The sequence below is a fragment of the Camelina sativa genome, chromosome 15 (genome assembly GCF_030686135.1).
Source record: "Camelina sativa cultivar CO46 ecotype springtype chromosome 15, ASM3068613v1".
NCBI classification, from domain to species: domain Eukaryota; kingdom Viridiplantae; phylum Streptophyta; class Magnoliopsida; order Brassicales; family Brassicaceae; genus Camelina; species Camelina sativa.
The window spans coordinates 19,318,863-19,341,996 of NC_141894.1; the positions used below are offsets into that span (position 1 = coordinate 19,318,863).

Genomic DNA, 23,134 nt, shown 5'->3' on the forward strand with positions numbered 1-23,134 from the left:
TTTATGGAAATATATATTTTTGTCCGTTTTAAAAATCAAATTTATATTTATGGTTTATCAAGTAACTATAACAATTTTGCATAATTTAATAATCACTCATTTTAAATATATTATGATTTTTTTGTGTACTAAGTTTATTTATAATGATAAGAGTTATTGTTTCATTCCTTTTTAATAGCACATAGATGAATATACAATTAGAACGTATATTCCTATTCGGTTATCAATATTTCCATTTTTAATGAATAATCACACTAAATGTTGAGATTAATTAGTTTACATACTTAGATATATATAAATAATCACACATCATAATATCCCCTAATTTGTTGTCATTTTTTATTTATCTATGAGTATATATATATATATTGAGGATTAAGTTTCTTTTAAATTTTAATGAGTTGGAGATAATTCAGAAGTAATATACTTCTTTTGATAATCAATTATAATAACTATTAAAAGCTTGTTATTTAAATTATCATAGTAATAATACTAACATAAAAAATAACATTTGGTTTTTATATGATTATGTTAATAAGTTATATGTTCTTTATTTTTATTAACTTTATATTAATTGATTTGTTTTTATAGCTTTTTTAAAAATATTTTACTTATATTGATTTTAATTTTGACTTGTATATTTGTAAGTAAATTTTAGTGAAATTTTGCCTTAAAATAATATGTAATTATTTAATAAGTTTTAATATGTGATATTTAAATTTGTGTGAGAAATGATGACATATCTAATTATTATTCAGTTAATTATTTTTTTAAAAATTAAAATGGTATGTTAATGTAATTAAGTAGAAAATATAAGCTTATTTTGTTAAAAAGTTCACCGAGCTCTTTAGAGGCGACACATCAGTTTTTTCAAGAGTGTGCTTCTCTATTAATATATAGAGGATAATTAAATATGTTATAAAAATGATTAAAGTATATTTTAAAATTAAAATGTATGATTTTCTTAATTAATTAAAAAGGAATATTCCTTAATCATTCAATAGTAATTATGTGTAAATATCCATAAAAATGAGAGTAATGAATTCATTGGTGTCTCGAGCTTTCTAGCGACGACACATCAGCATTTTCTTAAAAATATTTTTTTATTAATATATAGGGGATATATGCGTTGAAAACAACTAATTATGTTTTACAAAAAAAACATACAAAAGAAACTTTTGTTTTACGCTGAATCAAAATAGTTAAAATTTATTATGCAATGCAATGTTATTCTACTCTCTAATTCTTTATTAACATACATCATTTTTAAGTTTGAAAAAAATCCACTAATTATTGATCTAATTAAGATTTTTGGAATGACTATAATAATATAAAAAAAATTTTAGTCAACTTTAAATATAAAATTCTAATGAAGATGAACTAGTTCCTTTCCCAGTTTTGGATGAATTATACTTCAAAAAAAAAAAAAAAAAAAAAAAAAATCAAAATCAAAATGAGATGAGCACTTGAGTGACTTACCATGAACGTGGACCAATCTATTACGAAAATTGGTTGGAAATTGGCACCTTATGTAGCCAGTCGTCGTGACTATGAGATCTTCAAGTTCAGAAGTTTTTAGCCGCGACCACATATTTTTTGGGGGCCAACCCTTGAAGCCGAAAAACTTACTGCCGAAAAGCTTTTTCTGGAATATCTAATTCCTAACTCGTTGCTCCATGCCTCCAATCTATAATATTATCTGTTTTTCTGATTTCAGCTTAACGTATATTTGGAACAGTAGTTAGCTTCCTTTGAGTTTTCTTCAATTAATTAAAAGTCCTTGGCATTGTTCATGCTTTTGTTAATTTGCTTGTTGTATTCTTTTTCTTAAAATCATATTCAGAGCCTTGCAACGATAACAAACATAGAACTTTTATAACACCGAAGGCTATAAACATTCGGCGAAGTGGTGTGATTCATTCGATTACATATAGCTTTATTATAGTTCTGTATACGTAAACACACTTGACATTAAAAATAGAAACTTGCTACTTATAGGCAGAGATACCCTACATCCCCCCACCGCCTCCACCTCCTCCACGGCCACTACCGCCTCCACTTCCTCCTCGTCCGCTACCACCTCCGCCACCTTTGTATCCTCCTTGGCCACCCCCACTGCCTCCTTGTCCACCACCACCACCTTTGTGTCCTCCTTGGCCACCCCCACTGCCTCCTTGTCCACCACCACCTCCTTTTTGTCCTCCTTGGCCACCACCTCCACCTTTGTGTCCTCCTTGGCCACCACCTCCACCACCACCTTTGTGCCCTCCTTGGCCACCACCTCCACCACCACCTTTGTGCCCTCCTTGGCCACCACCTCCGTACCCGCCTTGGCCGCCACTACCACCTTTGTGCCCTCCTTGGCCGCCTCCACCGCCTTTTTGTCCTCCTTGGCCGCCTCCACCGCCTTTTTGTCCTCCTTGGCCGCCTCCACCGCCCTTTTGTCCTCCTTGGCCGCCTCCACCGCCCTTTTGTCCTCCTTGGCCGCCTCCTCCTTGGCCGCCTCCACCCTTTTGTCCTCCTTGGCCACCTCCGCCCTTTTGTCCTCCTTGGCCACCTCCGCCCTTTTGTCCTCCTTGGCCGCCTCCTCCTTGGCCACCTCCGCCCTTTTGTCCTCCTTGGCCACCTCCGCCCGTTTGTCCTCCTTGGCCACCTCCTCCTTGACCACCTCCGCCCTTCTGTCCTCCTTGGCCACCTCCTCCTTGACCACCTCCGCCCTTCTGTCCTCCTTGGCCACCTCCTCCTTGACCACCTCCGCCCTTTTGTCCTCCTTGGCCACCTCCTCCTTGACCACCACCACCGCCTTTATACCCTCCTTGGCCACTTCCACCACCTTGGTGTCCTCCATGGCCACTTCCACCACCTTGGCCACCTCTACCTCCTTGGCTATATTTGGATTCTTCTTCTTCTCCACCAAGGACCTCACCTGCTTCTACGAAAGGAATCTCTTCAACCTGTTCACAATTCCCGTACTTGCATGGCGACTTTGAGTTCTCCACTTGGTTTTCACCAGCTTTAAAATATTTATAAAAACCCCGTTAAACATACAATAGAGGAGACGCATGAAAAACTTAAGGGTTATGACTCTAACCTTGTCTTTTGTCATCGATGGAAGCAACCACTGTAACCGCAAAAACAGCCGTCAACAAAAGAAACCACACTACCAGAGATCGCGAATTCATCTTTACTGTCTTTGCAACATGCAAAATTAGTTGACGACCTATACACCTGCTTTTTTGTTATATATAGTGGTACCTTACTCTGAAGGAGCAAGCAATTAAGAAATTCTACGTATTAAATAAAACTTAAGCGGTAAAGGATCTTGAGGGCACATGATGACCGAAAACATCTTAGTTGGCAGCTGGAAATATATCTGCAAGCTTCGTTTAAGTGTCTGGCACTACACGAAAACACGGCGTTTGGGACTACTTGTTGTGACTGAATTTATAGTCGCAAACTTTTGTGACTACTGTGTGACACTTTTGCGACGGACTAACGATGACGAATACAGTTGACGTAAAAGCGTCGCAAATTTACGACTACTAATTGTAGTCGCTAGCTCGTTGCTATTCTGCGACTACTTTGGGACATTTTATCGTGAAAAAATAGCTCGTCGCAAAATAATCGCAATTTATGACAAACCATAAACTGAAGATTAAGTCAGTAAAGTTAGTCGCAAAACTGTCTTCAAATCACGACGTTTTTGCCACTATTGTTTTGCTTTTGAATTTTATAGTCACAAATCAGTCGGTGACTATGTCGGTAAAAAACGTGCTAAATGTGGTAGTGTGAGTTTGTATTGAACTTTTGTGACCCTTTTATGAGTCTCAATTACGTGGTAAAACAGTGACAAATGCGTCGTTATTTGCGACACACTCTTTCTTTGTTGCAAAAGAATCGCAAAGCAGTCACTTATTGATGTCGGCAAAAAACGTGATAAATGTTTCAGTTTGCGTTTGTACTGAGCTGTTTGGAGCTTTAATTTGTCTCAATTATGTGGTTTTTAGTGACAAAGGAGTCCTTATTTGCGACTGTTTTGCCTAGAGTCGCAAAGTAGTCGCAAAATTTATACTATATATAACACATCATTCTCACCATTCCATTCATATCAATCTCATTCATTTCTAACTAGAGAGACGGAATAAAAAAAAATTAGTGAAAAAAAGATTTTTTTTTTTTTTAGAAGAGAAGAAAAAAAAAAAAGAGAGAAAGAAGATTTGTTGTTTTAGAAGAAAAGAAAAAAAAAAGCTATGTGGAATTCATCTCGAGAGTGGATGTATAATCGGATCGATGGAAGAACAAATAATATCTCTAAAGAATTTTTGGCGGGAGTTGAGCAGTTCATGAATTTCGCAAACAACCAGCCTATGGCACAAAACAGTGGAGGTAGGTTTTACTGTCCTTGCGTAAAATGTCAGAACGATGTTATTTTGCATGGTACGACAATATCTAATCATTTGCATAGTAAAGGATTTATGCCAAATTATTATGTATGGTCTGAACATGGTGAAGATTATGACGTGTTAGGGGTAGGAACTAGTAGTCATTATCCTAATACAAATTATACTAGTACTAGTAGTCAGCATGGTAGTCAACCTGGTAGTCAGCCAATTGGATTTGAGGGAAATGTATATGCTGAGATGGTGAATGATGCATTTCATGGTACCACGCCTTTTAATGAGTATCATGAGTATGAAAGTGGATATGATCATGGATATGATCATATCCATGAAGAACCCACTGAAGAGGCGAAACGGTTCTACGACATGTTAGATGCTGCAAATACTCCACTTTATGATGGATGTCATGAAGGTCATTCGCAACTATCATTGGCGTCTAGGTTCATGAACATCAAGGTTGATAATAATTTGTCTGAGGCATGCATGGACGATTGGGCTGAATTGTTTACGGAGGTTTTACCAGAGGGTAATCAAGCTACTGGTTCATACTACGAGACAGAGACTTTAGTTCGAAAGATAGGATTGCCATACCATACAATTGATGTATGTATAGAGAATTGTATGATATTTTGGAAAGAAGATGGGAATTTGGAGCATTGCAAGTTCTGTGGGAAGCCAAGGTACAAAAGTAGTGGGGGTAGAACTAGAATACCCTTCAGTCGTATGTGGTATCTACCTATTGCAGATAGATTGAAGAGGATGTACCAATCAGAGAAGACCGCATCATCAATGAGATGGCATGCTGAGCATGATTCAGAAGATGGAGTAATGTGTCATCCATCTGATGCGCCTGAATGGAAGAATTTCCAACATTTACATCCCACATTTGCGCAAGAGCCACGAAACGTTTACCTTGGGTTATGTACAGATGGTTTTAATCCATTTGGGGTCTCCAAAAATCATTCTTTGTGGCCTGTGATCTTAACTCCATACAACCTACCTCCAGATATGTGCATGAACAGCGAGTATTTATTTCTTACGATTCTGAACTCCGGACCAAACCACCCACGAGCCAGCCTTGATGTTTTCCTCCAACCATTAATCGATGAGTTAAAGGAGTTATGGTATAATGGGGTTGAGGCTTATGATATCTCACTAAATCAAAATTTCAACATGAAAGTTGTTCTTATGTGGACAATAAGCGATTTTCCAGCGTACGGTATGTTGTCGGGATGGACGACGCATGGAAGATTAGCATGTCCAATTTGTATGGATGACACTGGTGCTTTTCAATTACCAGCTGGGAGGAAAACATGTTGGTTTGACTGTCATAGGAGATTTCTTCCTACAAGTCATCCGATGCGGAAGAATAAAAATGACTTTCTGAAGGGAAAAGATTCATTGAATGACGAGCCACCAGCATCTCTGAGTAGTCAAGCTATCTATGAGCGTATAAGGAAAGCCAAAGCACCTAAAACATCTATTTGCGGTGGGAATGGTCACGAAAAGAAAGTTAAAGGCTACGGAAGATGGCATAATTGGCATAAAGAAAGCATATTATGGCAGTTACCATACTGGGTCGATCTGAATTTAAGGCACAACCTGGATTTGATGCACGTCGAGAAAAATGTCTTTGATAACTTGATGTACACCACTATGAATGTAAAAGATAGATCGAAAGACAACGTGCAATCAAGATTGGATATTGCAAGATTTTGTTCCCGGCAAGATTTACATCTAGATGCTCAAGGGAGAGCCCCATTCCCTATTTGGAGATTGAAAACCAAAGCGAAAGAGGCTTTATTAAAATGGGTAAAAGAAGATGTTAGATTCCCAGACGGATATGTCGCAGATTTAGCTAGTTGTGCTGACATGAAAAATGGAAAGTTTTCGGGAATGAAGAGTCATGACTGCCATGTGTTTATGGAACGATTGCTTCCGTTCATATTTGCAGAGCTTTTACCGCGTAATGTCCACCTGGCGATTTCAGGTATATAAATTAAACATTTAATTTGGTTTAGTTGTTGATATTATATTTATATGTAACAACATAACATGTTATAACTTTGTAGGGATTGGAGCATTTTTCCGCGACCTATGTAGTAGAACATTGGAGCAATCCCACCTCGAAATTCTGAAGGATAATATTGTCATGATCTTGTGTAATTTGGAGAAAATCTTCCCTCCTTCATTCTTTGATGTAATGGAGCACCTCCCTATTCACCTACCTTATGAAGCACAACTTGGTGGTCCTGTGCAATATAGGTGGATGTATCCTTTCGAAAGGTTTTTTAAACGTTTAAAAGGGAAAGCGAAGAACAAAAGATATCCAGCTGGCTCAATAGTTCAATCCTACTTGAATGATGAGATATCTTATTTCTCAGCACACTATTTCGCTTCACACATTTCTACAGCAAGGAGAAGAAGGTAAAACTTCAAATATGATTATTGAATTTTTCTATCAACTTCTAAAATTGTGAAAAAGTTTTACAAAATAAACTTTAACAGGTTAATTCGGCATGAAGAAGGTGAAGTACCTGTATATCCTATACCAGTACCAGATATATTCACTCAAGTTGGTCGTCCAGGCGGAAAAAGTAGTGAATTTTGGTTAACTGAAAAAGATTATAAATGTGCACACGCATATGTTCTGCGCAATTGTGATTATTTCCAGCAACATGAGAGGTATTTTTGATTTACCAAGTATATTTATAACCATATGTTCTTAGGTAAACTTTACAATATTTACTTTTTGTTGATAAAATACAGATTGTTGGAGGCGCAAATTCGATATGAATATCCAGAACTATCTGATGAAGATGTTAGGTCGAAAAGAGAAGAAGATTTCCATGAATGGATTAAGCAATATGTATGTTTTACTATCCACCAATTAATTATATCAACATGTTAAATATTGTGATCTAAAATTTTGTATATATATTTGGCACAGGTGCGTGGTGGTTTTGAAAGTTTTCCTCCATGGGTCCATGAAATCGTGGACGGTCCTGAAAATAAAGTTAAGTCTTGGCCTATATATTTTACAAGAGGTTATCTGTTTCACACAAAAGCTCACGGTCTCACTAAAAAAACAATGAATTATGGGGTATGTGTCCGAGGACAAACTTATTCCGATTCATCTGACGAGGACGATTTTTACGGGACCATTGAAAATATCATAGAGCTTACCTATCCAGGATTTTTGAATTTACGGGTCACACTTTTCTATTGTGAATGGTATGACTCTACAATTGACAAAGGCACTCGAATACGCGATGGAGGCATTGTTGACGTGTTGTCATCAAGGAGATACCGACATTATGAACCGTTTATATTAGGTAATGTTCTATTTTAAATATATATTTAAAGATATATATATACATCTAATTGGAGAACCATTTTTTATGTGTAGGTTCACAAGCTGAGCAAGTTTGTTATCTTTCATATCCTCACACTAAACGACCTCGAAAAATTTGGCTCAACGTTCTGAAAGTTAATCCAAGGCATGCTGTACAAGGGAACTTAAAACAAAAGGAGGTTGTTATATTGCAGCAAACAGTTGATGATGGAATGACAGATTCAATAGAGGAGATCATAGTTGACAGTTTCGTAGATGGTAATCATCCTAATGAAGAACTTGATTTTGAGATCAACGATGCTGAACAAGAAGACGAATTTCGTGGCAACTACTCGTCCTCGTCTTCGTCTTCAGATGAGGATGAAGATCAAGAAGATGAAAATGAGGAATATGAATAATTTTCATGTTTATTATTTGTTTATTTGTAATTTTATTGAAATCGCAAACACTAGTGTTATTATAAATTTATTGAAATTTCGATGATATTTTCTCTCTAATTTTATCAATATTTTATAGTCAGAAAAACGTCACAAATTGAGACTATAGTGCGACTCACGTTTTGCGACTGTTTTGTCACTAAAGTCGTCACAAATTGAGACTATACTGTTTTGTCACAAAGTCGTCACAAATTGAGACTATATTGTGACTGAACTCATGTTTTGCGACTGTTTTGTCACTAAAGTGATTGTGCATCTGTTTATTTCAGTCGCAATAGAGTCTTAAAGTACAACGGTTTAGCGAGTATCTCACATTAATTTTAGAATTTTACAAATTTGAGTACAAATAATGTCAACTTATACATTTTTACTTATATGTGACATCTAATTTTAACTAAATTTCTATAATCACATAAATAAAACACCAAATTAGACAATTATGTTTATATCCTCCAACACATGTATTAGGGTTACATGTGTTTTAATTAAGTTAGAGTAGTGATGGTTGTATATATTTACAAAAACATATAAAAATTGTTATGTTTGATATTTTATCAAAACTAAACTCTTAAAGGAGAGTATACATGATCAAAGGGTCATGTCTAATATGTTTTTGGTTAAAAAATCTTAACACAAAATTAGACTAATATTGTTTTGTCACAAGGTCGTCACAAATTGAGACTATATTGTGACTGAACTCATGTTTTGCGACTGTTTTGTCACTAAAGTGATTGTGCATCTGTTTATTTCAGTCGCAATAGAGTCTTAAAGTACAACGGTTTAGCGAGTATCTCACATTAATTTTAGAATTTTACAAATTTGAGTACAAATAATGTCAACTTATACATTTTTACTTATATGTGACATCTAATTTTAACTAAATTTCTATAATCACATAAATAAAACACCAAATTAGACAATTATGTTTATATCCTCCAACACATGTATTAGGGTTACATGTGTTTTAATTAAGTTAGAGTAGTGATGGTTGTATATATTTACAAAAACATATAAAAATTGTTATGTTTGATATTTTATCAAAACTAAACTCTTAAAAGGAGAGTATACATGATCAAAGGGTCATGTCTAATATGTTTTTGGTTAAAAAATCTTAACACAAAATTAGACTAATATTGTTTTGTCACAAAGTCGTCACAAATTGAGACTATATTGTGACTGAACTCATGTTTTGCGACTGTTTTGTCACTAAAGTGATTGTGCATCTGTTTATTTCAGTCGCAATAGAGTCTTAAAGTACAACGGTTTAGCGAGTATCTCACATTAATTTTAGAATTTTACAAATTTGAGTACAAATAATGTCAACTTATACATTTTTACTTATATGTGACATCTAATTTTAACTAAATTTCTATAATCACATAAATAAAACACCAAATTAGACAATTATGTTTATATCCTCCAACACATGTATTAGGGTTACATGTGTTTTAATTAAGTTAGAGTAGTGATGGTTGTATATATTTACAAAAACATATAAAAATTGTTATGTTTGATATTTTATCAAAACTAAACTCTTAAAAGGAGAGTATACATGATCAAAGGGTCATGTCTAATATGTTTTTGGTTAAAAAATCTTAACACAAAATTAGACTAATATTGTTTTGTCACAAAGTCGTCACAAATTGAGACTATATTGTGACTGAACTCATGTTTTGCGACTGTTTTGTCACTAAAGTGATTGTGCATCTGTTTATTTCAGTCGCAATAGAGTCTTAAAGTACAACGGTTTAGCGAGTATCTCACATTAATTTTAGAATTTTACAAATTTGAGTACAAATAATGTCAACTTATACATTTTTACTTATATGTGACATCTAATTTTAACTAAATTTCTATAATCACATAAATAAAACACCAAATTAGACAATTATGTTTATATCCTCCAACACATGTATTAGGGTTACATGTGTTTTAATTAAGTTAGAGTAGTGATGGTTGTATATATTTACAAAAACATATAAAAATTGTTATGTTTGATATTTTATCAAAACTAAACTCTTAAAAGGAGAGTATACATGATCAAAGGGTCATGTCTAATATGTTTTTGGTTAAAAAATCTTAACACAAAATTAGACTAATATTGTTTTGTCACAAAGTCGTCACAAATTGAGACTATATTGTGACTGAACTCATGTTTTGCGACTGTTTTGTCACTAAGTGTAATTTTTGTTTAATGTTTATGACAGTCACAAAGTAGTCTTAAATTACTACTACTTTCTTACGGATTTAAATTTCCCCAAATTTTAGTGAAAAATTTTAGCGGTAATTATTCCCCCCAGATTAATTATTCCCCCCATCATCAATTGAACACTCTTAGTTCTCTTAGGAAATAACGAAACCCTCATAATTTCCCGAAACCCTCTTTTTCTTTTCTCTCTGTCTTCTCGTTTTCTTCTGAAATTCCGACTTCTTCTCTGACTTCTTCTCCGACTTCTTCTCCGACTTCTGTTCCTATGAAATCCGGTGGTGGTCGTGGTTCTAAATCTGGTGGTGGTCGTGGTGCTAGATCTGGCGGTGGTGGTCGTGGATCTGGCGGCGTTGCGAGACGAAGTAGAGATGTCGCTTCGTCGTCTCACTCCTCTAACCCTTCCTCTCACAACGAAAATTCTTCACACTCCCAACAATCTCAACCGTCGCTTCCATCTCGGTATACGCAAGCTTCATTTCCCCAGTATCCTCGAGAAGCTTCTCCTCAGCCACAACAACCAGGCTTTCAACAACAGCTCCACTCCCAGATGCAGCAGCCACCACCACCGCATGCTCATGTTCCGGTGTATCAACAGGTGGCTCCTCAGAATCCGGGATACCAACAGCCGCTTCACAACGGTGGATATCAACCACCGCTTCACCATCCGGCTTATCCACCGCCGCTTCAGGATCTGGGGTTTCTGCCACCGAATCCTCAGAATCCGGTGTATCAACCGCCAGCTCCTCCGAATCTAGGATTCCAACCGCCGCCGCCTCCGAATCAGGACGGTCAAGAGCATCCACCACCGGCTCAGAATCAAGACTTCCAACAGCAACTGGATGAGTTGCTTGCACTTCCTGGTCGACAACATCTCCCGATATTGAGTCCGCATTCCATCCCCGACACTCAAAGCATATGGTAAAATATTTTTTTCTTTTATTTTATCATTTGATTATTTCTTACGATAAATAAGTAAAATATTTATCATTTGATTATCATTTTATCATTTGGTAAAATATTTTTTTCTTTTATTTTATAATTTGATTATCGCATTGCTCCCATTTGAAAAACGCTTTGTGTGTTGTGTAGTTTAGATAAAATAAGTAGATTATTGTTTGGTTCAGTTTCTTATTGTTTTCAAAGTTTTGTAACTTTTCTTAGTTGTTTTCAAAGTTTCTAAATTGTTTTCAAAGTTTGTTGTGTTGTGTTGTATTGTGTTGTGAAGTTTAGTTACATGTCCAATTTGATTATTGTGTTGTGATCCATTCGCTTATATTTTATAACTTAACACTCTCATATTTATGTAACAGGTTTGGACGAGACAAAGGAAAGCTATCTCGTGTTATTTCTGGGATTTTAAGGAGAAAGTTCGATGGTCCATACTTCAGCTGGAAGGTTACGCCATTACACATACGGGAGAGATATTTTAGATCCTTTGCGGTAATGAGTTTCTTTTTAGAAACAGTTTCTTTTTTTACTAAACTAAGTTAATGAGTTTGTCTTTTGTTTACTTACTTGACACTTACTTTTACATTTTTTTACTGTGTAGAGGAAATACAATTGGGATGTTGCGATTACGGAGCTTGTGCGAGAAGGATTTGTGAAGATAGCGAAAAACAGAATGAAAGGAATTGTAAGTCAAGCAAAGACATATGATGAGCCACCGATTTGGATCAATCCTACACTTTGGTTACAAATGTGGGAGCATTGGGACACACCCGAAGCTAAGGAGAAGAGCTCTAATGCATCCCAAGCCCGTAATTCTGATCGTGACGGTCTTGGAATCCACAAACATCTATCCGGCCAGAAATCTTACTTGCGAATTCAACAAGAGTTGGTAAATGCTCTAAACTAACTCTAATTATTTCATTTAAATAGTTTAGTATCCACAATTAACATTCTTTCTATCCATTGTAGGAAGAAAAGTTGGGACGTCCTGTCTCGCTTGGAGAGGTGTTTGTCGCAACACATACAAAGGCAGATGGAAGTTTTGTTGATCAGAAGGCCAAACAAGTTGTGGAGACATATGAGAAGAACATAGAGGAGGTAATGTCTCAAATGGAGTCTGATGTTACAGACCACTCCTCGCCAGATTCTCCTCATGCAACCGTCCTCCCCATTCAAGAAAAAGATGACATTTTCTTAAAGGTAATTTCCAGTACAATTGTATTTGTTGTGCCTATGATAATTGTCTTATTTTGCTAAGCTAAGTATCTGATTTTGATTGATGCTTAAGAATCCTTGATATTGATATACTTTTGATTGATGCTTGAGAATACTCGATGTTGATTATCTGGGTTGATATTATATTTCTATCTGGGTTTGTGTGATATTTCTGTTTGTTATGTTTGTTTTGTCAATGATCATCTCTTCTTTTGTCTTAGTGTACTGTAACGAATGCCAAGGGAACCCCCTTTGGACTTGGAAGTCTCTCGGAGATAATCACCAAAGGGAAAAGAAAGGCTACTTATCCAAGCTCTAGTCCAGATTCGCTGTTAGAGATTCAAGAACAACTCCAGGTTGCTCGTCGTAAGCTCGCTGAGCAAGATGAAGAAAATGCTCGACGTGCCAGAGAAGATGCTAGACGTGATCAGGAGCATCGTGACGCTCAAAACCGCATTGCAACCTTGGAGATGCTCGTATCCTACTTGAAGACTAGTGATCCGGGGTTTGCAGAATTCTTGTCTACTCAACCACCAGCCAATGCGCCATTAACCACAGCAGCAGCAGCAACCAACATCACTCCAGCCACTGCGACCAATGTCAACCAACCTGCAACAACCACTTCAGGAACTAGTTCACCATCGACTGCGACTGCACCAACCACTTCACCTGCGACTGCACCAACCACTTCACCAACCACTTCACCTTTGTCAGTATCATCCTCTCATGCTTAACAAACTAATTCTATCTCTCTTAAGCCTCTATAACTATTTTTTGGATTGTGTAGTAGTGTTTCTAGATCCTTAGCCTACTAAAACTATGACTAATATATGATCTAGAATGATTTGTATGTTTTTTGTTAAGATCATTCAAATCAGGATTTTAATTTAAATTCAGGTTTTTTTTTCAAAATTTATTGTATACTGTCCCAAATTACTAGGTATATTTTCACTGATTTGCGACCATTTATAATTTAAATAAACACAAACAAAGTACCAAATTCGTTGTTTATATGTCACGATTTTGGGACTAAACAAAATTAGTCTTCAGTCCGTCACAAACAATTCTGACTCCTTTGCGACTACCTTGTGACGAAACAGCGACTACTTTAGGACCAAATTTCAGATTTTTAAAGTTTACTGTGGTATTAAGTCAGTCTTCCAAACGTAGCTAATTTGTGACTACCATGTCGTCTGAAAGAAGTCGTCTATTACGACTGCCAAGGCGAGTCACTATACCGTCGTTAATTACGACGATATATTCCGGTCTGTCCGTAGTCGCCAATTACGACTGCGCCAGTGAGTGACTATAGAGTCGTTCATTACGACGGCAGGTTTCGGTCTGTGTGTAGTCGCTAATTAACGACCACAATCCTTGTCTCGAATGCGTCGCAAATAAGGGACTGGTTTGCGACCAAAAAAATTTGCGACCAAATATTTGCGACCAAATATAACAGTCCTTCAATTGTCGCACATACCGACTTAGCGACTGATTTGAGACGATTCCGGTAGTCCCAAACGCCGTGTTTTCGTGTAGTGTGGAGAGAACACGTAGGATTCAGAGTCGCTACGTATCAAGGTTTTGCGGGACTACCTTTGATCATCATTACATTATTATATGGCAAAATACGAACAATAACATTTAAACTAGGTACTTTCCATTTGCATGCGTTCGTGTTGACATATGTATTTTGTGATGTTCGTTAATTAAGAGTTGTGCATGTGGACACTGGAAATAGCTTTACCATGTGAAGGTGGCATGAGACGCTGACCTTGGCCCATGCATGTGGACGTAAAGTTACACCTGGTACAAGAACTTTGTCACAAAATATATATATATATATATATATATATATATATATATATATATATATATATATATATATATATGTATGCAGAAATAAACCAAAATGTATACAAACATATATCATATTCTCAGTATCAGATGATACGAAATGAATAGTATTCAAAACAAGAATGTATCGGGTACATCGAGTTTTATTAAATCAGAAATATCTAGGAAGAAAGTTTGATGCTTTTCCCCCAAAAATTTGTAGTTATTTTAGAAATAATTAAACCAAGTTAACGATTATATTTTCGTTACATGGTGCTTCCTTGATCAGCAAGGATGAGATGAACCCTTGTTTTCGATTACAATCAGGTTTTGTCGCTGTATTCTCTTTTGGTTTCTTGCTGGTATCGGAAATAAGTGTCAGTGGGATTTTCTACGGTGGATCAAGGTTGTTTCGGTTACACGCGGTATGGTACATCTCCCACATCCGTTTTCTAGGGCAATTCGTTTCTTAAGAAGATGGAGCGGTTTGTGAACTCATCATCCTCATCATCATCTTATCGGCTAAATAAATTCAGGGACCCTGTACAAATCTAAAAAAAAACTGGCCTTTTTAACATACCTATTAAAAAATTGGTCCTCAAATTTAATTAAATTTTTTTTTGGCCTTCAAATATAGGCAAATTTTTTTAAAGCCTGCTCAAATGCTCCACTAGATCTCCCCAAGAACCGCCCGTCAACCACTAACTTAGCAGAATCACAACTAGTTAAATTGAAGTTAATGACTAGATATACTTATATGAATCCACTACAAGAAAATAATTTTATTAGAACGAAATATTTAGTCACAATAAAAAGTATTTAGTCACAATATAAACATTGTTACAAATTTGTGACGATTTTTGAATGGTTATAATACAATGGTCACAATTTTTTATTTGTAACAAAAACGTCACAAGAGTTGCAACGAATATATTAGTAACCATTTTTGTCATCAATAATTACGACACAAAAAAAGAAACAAAACTGTCTCAATTACAGACTAACAAAACGTCTTTAAATCGTCACAATTCGTGTTTAAAATAACGTTTTAATTATATATCTTATTATTACAAAACTATAGTCTCAAATGGTCACAAATAATAATTAAAAATTTGTCGCAAAATTTTAACAAATATTCAAAAATCATGATATTTTGTGACTATCATAATGTCCAATCTTATCATTAGAAACTAGTTTCAAATGGTCATAAGTTATTACTAAAATATTCATTGCATATGATAAAAATTATAACTAAAAAATTAGTCTCAAAACAATATTATTTTTAAAAATTTATAATATACAAATTTTTTATAATCATAAATATTAGATATACATTATAAGCTATCTCTATTATTACAAAGAAAATAAATCACAAATTCAACCAGATGCACATATTCGACCATAATTTTCATATTATAACTCCTATGGAAACGATCTTAAGCTCTCTGGAAAGGTAAGATTCAGATCTTTCTAACGGCGGGTAGATCAGCTTATGGTAACAAGATGACTGATGTTAATTCGCGGATCTGCACAGAATATGTTTGAGAAAACATATATAACATTTAATCTACAAAAAAGGTTACAAAATCCTTTGGGAAAAACTTACATCTATGAGTTGGGAAATTGCTCACCAAAATTCGTCCATAAAATAGTCCGTTTACCCCTTCTTTTCCACCATTTTCAAGGACATGTAAAATTTGTCATTAATGTCAACTGTGCCTCCTTGTTCTCTTTTTCTCAAATGGTTTACTCTCTCTCTCTAGGTTTAGGAAGCACGGAATTATAAAGAATAAAACCATAATCATCTCTTAAATAAGTCTTGTTAAATTAGGGTTAGAGACTTGGCTTTGAAACGACCGACCTTTTTTTTTCTTTTAATAAATAATAATTAATATAAATATATAAATAAACTACAACTAGTGGTCCCATACCCACTAGCCACCTAACCACATTCACAATCAACAGCGGAACAATAACAAGCAATATCCAATAATAAACCAATAATACTCCAACAACAATCCAATATCATAGCATAAACAATAACCAAATACCAAACAACAAGAAACAAAGAACCAGCAACCTAGCAATGTTTCTAATGACTCAACTCTAGCAACCTAGCAATGCCAGACAACATCCAATCGAGTCCCTAGAACATCCTCCTCTTCATTGCCTTGATTCCACGATCACACTTTGCCTTTACCTGCACACCACAAACAACAATTGAGATGCGTAAGTATATCATAAATACTTAGTGAGGCAATCCTCCCATCTACTGGGCTATACACACAAGCAACAATGATTCCAAAGTTCCAAAACAAGCAACAAACAAACACACAAACCAGGAAATCAAACATCGTCTCGCTGGAAGGGAGGTGTCGACCGACACCAGCCTAGTGTCGACCAACACTGGCCTTAGTGTCGACCGACACTATCCCACAGTGTCGATCGATGCCCAATTTGCTGGTGTCCATCGACACCAAGTGGTGTCCATCGACACTAAGTGGTGTCCATCGACACCAAGTGGTGTCCATCGACACCCCTTCAGCAACTGCGATCCGCGCGAAGTTGAGAGTCGAATCTGACTCCCAAATCTCCTCCAACTCGTCCAATACTCGAAATCCAGGCCTTATACCACCGTAGGAACCTGTATCAACCAATCCCAGCAAGAAAAACACACAAACAAGCAACAACAAGCAAGAACAAGGGAATCAAAGGCTTAGATTAGCCATGGTCATGCACTCACCTCTTGCAGGAAGTTTCTAACCAACAATGGATGAATCCACACTCCCAGCAAGCTTCCCACACGTTCCAAGCCTTGAATCCTCACTCCCACAGCAAGATCTCACCCACAAAGCCTTGAAATCTCACAAAACTCCCAAAAACTCAAGAACGATGTTTTTCTCCTCTTTCTCTTGTTTTTCAGCGGCTAGAAAACACACAACACGACCTAGGTCGTTTTCCCCACTTAATAACACGGTTTAATGGTTCTTCCTAAACCAAACCGGTCCAAATCGATCAAAAATCCAATCTGGTCGAACCAGAAATAAGTGGTGTCGACGGACACTACCCCAAGTGGTGTCCATCGACACCCATCCCCAAAAACCAGTTTTTGGTTCGCGGATGTTACAATTCTCCCCCACCAATCTAGATTCGTCCTCGAATCTCAAACAACCATCAGTCAAGGACTCTCGTGCAGCCGTCTCCACGGCCCGCACTCCTCCGACCGATCTTACAGAAGGTCACCTCTAGGCGATAGACTCACGCTCCAGGCGTCATTTGCTCTTGACTTTTTGGACTTTCCTTTACTCGTAGGCCTAAACCTTGAGTTTTTATTGGCTCCTCATCAGACCTAAGTCTGCATGCCAAATGTTGGCTCCTCATCAGGCCGAAACCCGCATGCCATAATATATAAGGAAAAGTCCAAACTCGTCTCTCGGGTTGCCACCCTACAGCGCGCCCCCGGATCGTCATCCGAAGTCGATATACCAACCACACTCCCGAGCCACAAAGTCTCTGAATATGGAAGTACTAGGAGAACCTAAGTCCTCCAAGAGTCGCGAGCAAACGATTCTGAACACGTCTGAGTCCTATCTCTATCCAGGTTTCCTTCCCGTGGCTCGCGTAAAAACATCTCAATGTCCTACCAACCACATATTCCCTCACTGGAATACCTCATGACCACACAAGGATCATATACACGCCACAAGGGCCGCCACAAAGGCCAAACAAAATGTCCTAAAGAGGACCGCCACCAAGGCCAAACAAATGTCCTAAAGAGGACCGCCACCAAGGCCAAACAAATGTCCTAAAGAGGACCGCCACCAAGGCACTCTGGCTAAAAAGCCCGCCACAAAGGCCATCTGTCCCGAAGGACCGTCACAAAGACCATCTGTCCCGAAGGACCATCACAAAGACACTCTGGCTAAACAGCCCGCCACAAAGGCCATCTGTCCCGAAGGACCGTCACAAAGACACTCTGGCTAAACAGCCCGCCACAAAGGCCAAACAAATGTCCTAAAAAGGACCGCCACCAAGGCCACACAAATGTCCTAAAGAGGACCGTCACAAAGACACTCTGGTTAAAAAGCCCGTCACAAAGACCACACATTGTCTAAAAAGACCGCCGCACACAGCACACTGACTCAAAAATCCGCCACTAAGGCCACACACAAGCCCCCTTTAAGGCTCTCTACCGTTAAAATGGACAAATTCTAACTCCCATAAAACTTTCCATATTTAGCACTTTCCATTTTTGGAAACTGTCCACTTTTGGAAACTTCTCCTTCAGGAAACTTTCCTTCACAACCCCGCCTCACGGAAACTTTGTACCCCAACACCACCTCATCTCGTTACTGAGTCGCACAACCAACCACCCCAAGCGACCGAGTAACAAGAGAGATGGGCTGGAATACTCCATTCCCGCTCCAGCCACGGATTACAGATGGGACCAGGCTAAACAAGCTCAAGTCGCAGCTTGCTTCTCATACCACTTCTTGAACCTTGCCTTCATCTTTGCCTCAGGCTCCCAAGTATGCTCCTCAACACCATCACAGTCCCACAGGACTCTCATCAAAGGAATCTTCTTCTTCCGAAGTTCCTTGATCCTCCTCTCGAGAACCCTCACTGGTCTCGCCTCCAAAGTCATGTTAGGCTGAAGATCCTCAGGAATCTTAGCCAACACCTGCTCACCCTCACGGAGACACTTCCGCAACATAGACACAAGGAAGACCTAATGGAATGCACGCATAACCTCAGGTAACTCCAATCTATATGCCACTGGTCCAACCCGCTCAATCACTCTTAATGGACCCATATACCTCAGACTCAACTTAGTCTCTGATAATGACCTGTTCGGACCCCGCAACATGGCCATCTTGAGGTACACTCTGTCTCCTACCTGAAACTCAAGATCTCTCCTCCTCCTATCTGCATAACTCCTCTGCCTATCGTGAGCCTCCTTAATGTTCAGCTTGAGAACCCGAATCTTCTCTGAGGTCTCCTGAACAAAACTAGCACCAAACATGCTCCTCTCCCCCACCTGAGTCCAGCATAATGGTGTACGACATGGCCTCCCATACAAAGCCTCATAAGGAGCCATCTTAATACTCCCCTGATAACTGTTGTTGTAAGCAAACTCTACCAGGTTCAGGTGATATGCCCAATGGCCACCCCAATCCAACACACACATCCTCAGCAAATCCTCTAGCGTCTGGATCGTCCTCTCAGACTGTCCATCTGTCTGGGGATGATAAGCTGTACTCATATGCACCTTAGTGCCCATCTCTGCCTGAAACGCCTTCCAGAACACCGAAGTGAACTTGGAATCTCGGTCAGACACAATGCTCGCTGGCACCCCATGCAATCTGACAATCTCCCTCACATACTTCTTAGCCAAGACCGCTGCTCCATCAGTCTTCTTAATGGCCAGAAAATGTGCAGACTTAGTCAACCGGTCCACAATGACCCAAATAGCATCAAAAGTCCGTGACACTGGCAATCCTACCACAAAATCCATGGTGATCATATCCCACTTCCACTCAGGAATGGGTAAACTCTTGAGTAACCCGCCAGGAACCTGATGCTCAGCTTTCACTAGCTGACACACATCACACCTCGAAACCCAACTCGCTACATCCTTCTTCATCCCGACCCAATGATAGTACCTCTTGAGATCACGGTACATCTTAGTCGCTCCTGGATGAATGGACAACTTGCTCGCATGAGCCTCTCTCAGAATCTCCTGCCTCAACTCCTCATCCTTGGGCACACACACACGACCGTGCACCAAGATAGTACCATTATCTGAGACCTGATACTCAAAATCCACATCCTTAGAGGCATTCACCAGCCCCAAATCCTTCTCCTGAGCCAACCGCACCCTACTCAGAAGATCTGCTCTATCTACTGCTTCCAAACCCAACGGTTCCTGTGAAACAGCACACAAGCTCAAAGCACTGATCTCCCCTACCAGAGACTCCATCTCCTGCTCCTGAGCCGAAGCTACCCTCTTCCGACTCAGAGCATCTGCAACCGTGTTAGCCTTACCAGGATGATAGGCTATCTCCAAATCATAATCCGCCACAAGCTCCATCCACCGCCTCTGTCTTAAATTCAACTCAGGCTCAGTGAATATATACTTCAGGCTCTTATGATCTGTGAACACCTGTACCTTTGCACCATAAAGATAAGATCTCCAAATCTTCAGGGCAAAAACTACAGCACCCATCTCCAAATCATGGGTAGGATAGTTGCCTTCATGCACCCGCAACTGCCGCGAGGCATAGGCAATCACCTTCCCATGTTGCATCAGAACACAACCCAAACCAACTCTGGATGCATCTGTATAAACCACATAGGGTTCTCCCTGCTCAGGCAAAGCCAACACTGGCGCAGTAGTCAACATCTCCTTCAGGCTTGCAAAGCCTTCCTCACACTCTTCTGACCAGACAAAAGGAACATCCTTCCCTGTCAACTTAGTCATAGGACGTGCTCTGCTTGCAAACCCCTGCACAAATCTCCTGTAGTAACCTGCCAATCCAAGAAAACTCCTGATCTCTGTGGCATTCTGCGGTCTAGGCCAATCCCTAATAGCCTGAATCTTCTCTGGATCTACAAAAACCCCCTCAGCAGAAACAATGTGACCCAGAAATCCCATCTCACGCTGCCAAAAACTACACTTGCTCAACTTGGCAAACAACTTCTGCTCCCGCAGCTTCTCCATAACTGCCCTCAAATGCACTGCATGCTCCTCAGGACTCTTAGAATAAACCAGGATATCATCGATGAAAATGATGACAGATACATCCAGAAACTCCTGAAACACACTGTTCATCAATCTCATAAACGCTGCTGGCGCGTTAGTCAATCCAAAAGGCATCACCACAAACTCATAGTGCCCATATCTCGTCCTGAAAGCAGTCTTCCTCACATCTGCCTCATCTATCGGTATCTGATGATAACCCGATGCCACATCTACCTTGGAGAACCAAGTAGCACCCCTCAACTGATCCAACAACTCATCGATCCTAGGAGGAGGGTACTTGTTCTTTACAGTGACCCGGTTCAGACCCCGATAATCGATACACAACCTGAAACTCCCATCCTTCTTCTTCACAAACAACACCGGCGCTCCCCACGGTGATACACTAGGACGGATGAATCCCTTACTCAGCAAATCCTCTAGCTGCTTCTTCAGCTCTGCCATCTCTGCTGGAGCCATTCTGTAAGGAGCCCTGGATAACGGCATCGTCCCTGGTTCCAGTTCAATGGTGAAAGGATCCGACCGAGATGGTGGTAATCCCTGCAAAGACTGAAACACATCCTCAAACTCCTCCATTACCGGAATACCGCTAACCGTAGACTTCCCCACTGACTCTGGCATAGATATAGTAACCAAATAAGCCTCACGACCTTTCTCGATCATCTTCCCAGCCTGAATGGCTGAGATCACGAGACTCCCCGAAGTCGGTCTAATACCCTGGAATACCAACTTCCCTCCTGAACGCTCAAACTCCACTCTACCCCGATGGCAATCCAAATGCACCCTATGTCGATGCAACCAATCCATCCCGAAAATAACGTCATACAGCTCCACTGGACTGATAAGCAAATCTGCTGGCCATGACTCTCCTGCGATTTGAATATCAATTTCTCTGGCTCGTCCAATCACTCTCAGAAACTCGCCTCCCGCAACTCTGACAACTCCTGCACGCTCTCCAGGATCCCCGCTGATCCCCGCACACTCTGACACTCTTGAGTAATGAAGCTATGCGAAGCTCCAGAATCAAACATAACGTGGGACTTAAACCCGCCCACCAACAAGGTCCCTACACAAACCTCATGTGTTGAGAACCTAACACTTTATCACAGGAAACATATACAATCTGAACCTACTAAAATTCACAAAGTTAAAGTACCAGAAAATATACCTGTGATCGCCCCGGCACTGGTTCCACCAGTCTCAGCTGTCGTGTAAACTCGTGGCGCCTGCTCAATCCGTGCCACCTACTGACCTCCAGGCTGCACCTGCTGCAACGCTGCCACTGCTGCCGGCTGCAACTTGGGACAAAAAGGCCTGATGTGCCCTGTCTCCCTACAGTGATAACATACCCGAGGTCCTGCCGTTGGAACACTCCTCTTGGGACAACTAGCAACCCTGTGATCCCTGCTCCCACAACCGAAGCAACCTGCACCACTCGGCTTCTGCGTAGCCTCCCACTTCCTCTTGGTTCCCTGAGCATGCCTACCGCCCCTGCTAGAACCACCCGGCTGCTAAGCCTTAGTAGGCTGAACTGCTGGAGCTACCGCCACTGACTGTGCCCGGATATCCTCCTCAATCTCTACTGCAGTCTCAACCAGCTCTGCACGCGTAGCATAACTCCTCCCTCTACAGTGAACTCTCAAGTCATCACGTAGAGCCCTCAAGAACCTCCTGATCTGAGCCTCCTCAGGCTCCATAGCCCGACCTCCATAACAAAGAAGTCGACTGAACTCCAAGTCCAGCTCCCGCACTGACCGTGTCCCCTGAGACAACTGAAGGAACTGCACCTCCAAACGATCCAATGCCTCTCTAGGAAAATACTTGCGGTTGAACTCCAAAATGAAGTCAGCCCAAGTCATCTCCCGCTGCACCCTCCTAGTAGCCACAGATCTCCACCATAACTCAGCATCACCACTCAAAAAGTAGACCCCTATGTCCACCCAAAACTCCTCAGGACATCTCAGAGTATGGAAGTTA

At 39.4% G+C, this 23,134-nt stretch overlaps 3 protein-coding genes across 3 annotated transcripts; 2 read left to right on the forward strand and 1 right to left on the reverse strand.

Moving 5' to 3' along the window:
• Positions 1 to 1,854: 1,854 nt before the first annotated feature.
• On the reverse strand, positions 1,855 to 3,220 carry LOC104747204 (uncharacterized). Its single transcript, XM_010468791.3, has 2 exons — positions 3,092 to 3,220; positions 1,855 to 3,013 (listed from the first exon to the last, which is right to left on the reverse strand). The coding sequence occupies exons 1-2, from the start codon at positions 3,180 to 3,182 to the stop codon at positions 2,010 to 2,012; spliced, it is 1,095 nt and encodes a 364-aa protein (XP_010467093.2). The 5' UTR covers positions 3,183 to 3,220; the 3' UTR covers positions 1,855 to 2,009.
• Positions 3,221 to 3,404: 184 nt separating this feature from the next.
• LOC147926865 (uncharacterized) lies at positions 3,405 to 8,510 on the forward strand. The gene is made up of 7 exons (XM_087487219.1): positions 3,405 to 6,390; positions 6,473 to 6,827; positions 6,909 to 7,085; positions 7,170 to 7,269; positions 7,351 to 7,735; positions 7,810 to 8,095; positions 8,462 to 8,510. The coding sequence occupies exons 1-7, from the start codon at positions 4,251 to 4,253 to the stop codon at positions 8,508 to 8,510; spliced, it is 3,492 nt and encodes a 1,163-aa protein (XP_087343345.1). The 5' UTR covers positions 3,405 to 4,250.
• A 2,017-nt stretch (positions 8,511 to 10,527) lies between these two features.
• Positions 10,528 to 13,476, forward strand: LOC109130014 (uncharacterized). The gene is made up of 5 exons (XM_087486929.1): positions 10,528 to 11,319; positions 11,712 to 11,841; positions 11,951 to 12,238; positions 12,319 to 12,549; positions 12,786 to 13,476. The coding sequence occupies exons 1-5, from the start codon at positions 10,667 to 10,669 to the stop codon at positions 13,296 to 13,298; spliced, it is 1,815 nt and encodes a 604-aa protein (XP_087343055.1). The 5' UTR covers positions 10,528 to 10,666; the 3' UTR covers positions 13,299 to 13,476.
• Positions 13,477 to 23,134: the final 9,658 nt, after the last annotated feature.

Bases quoted from the DNA above. Each gene is read 5' to 3' on its own strand.
- LOC104747204 (XM_010468791.3), bottom strand. From the start codon at position 3,182: ATGAATTCGCGATCTCTGGTAGTGTGGTTTCTTTTGTTGACGGCTGTT. The intron at 3,014-3,091 runs GTTAGAGTCATA...AATATTTTAAAG, and splicing joins CATCGATGACAAAAGACAAG to CTGGTGAAAACCAAGTGGAG.
- LOC147926865 (XM_087487219.1), top strand. From the start codon at position 4,251: ATGTGGAATTCATCTCGAGAGTGGATGTATAATCGGATCGATGGAAGA. The intron at 6,828-6,908 runs GTAAAACTTCAA...AAACTTTAACAG, and splicing joins TCTACAGCAAGGAGAAGAAG to GTTAATTCGGCATGAAGAAG. The intron at 7,736-7,809 runs GTAATGTTCTAT...TTTTATGTGTAG, and splicing joins TTATGAACCGTTTATATTAG to GTTCACAAGCTGAGCAAGTT.
- LOC109130014 (XM_087486929.1), top strand. From the start codon at position 10,667: ATGAAATCCGGTGGTGGTCGTGGTTCTAAATCTGGTGGTGGTCGTGGT. The intron at 11,842-11,950 runs GTAATGAGTTTC...TTTACTGTGTAG, and splicing joins GATATTTTAGATCCTTTGCG to AGGAAATACAATTGGGATGT. The intron at 12,550-12,785 runs GTAATTTCCAGT...CTTTTGTCTTAG, and splicing joins AAGATGACATTTTCTTAAAG to TGTACTGTAACGAATGCCAA.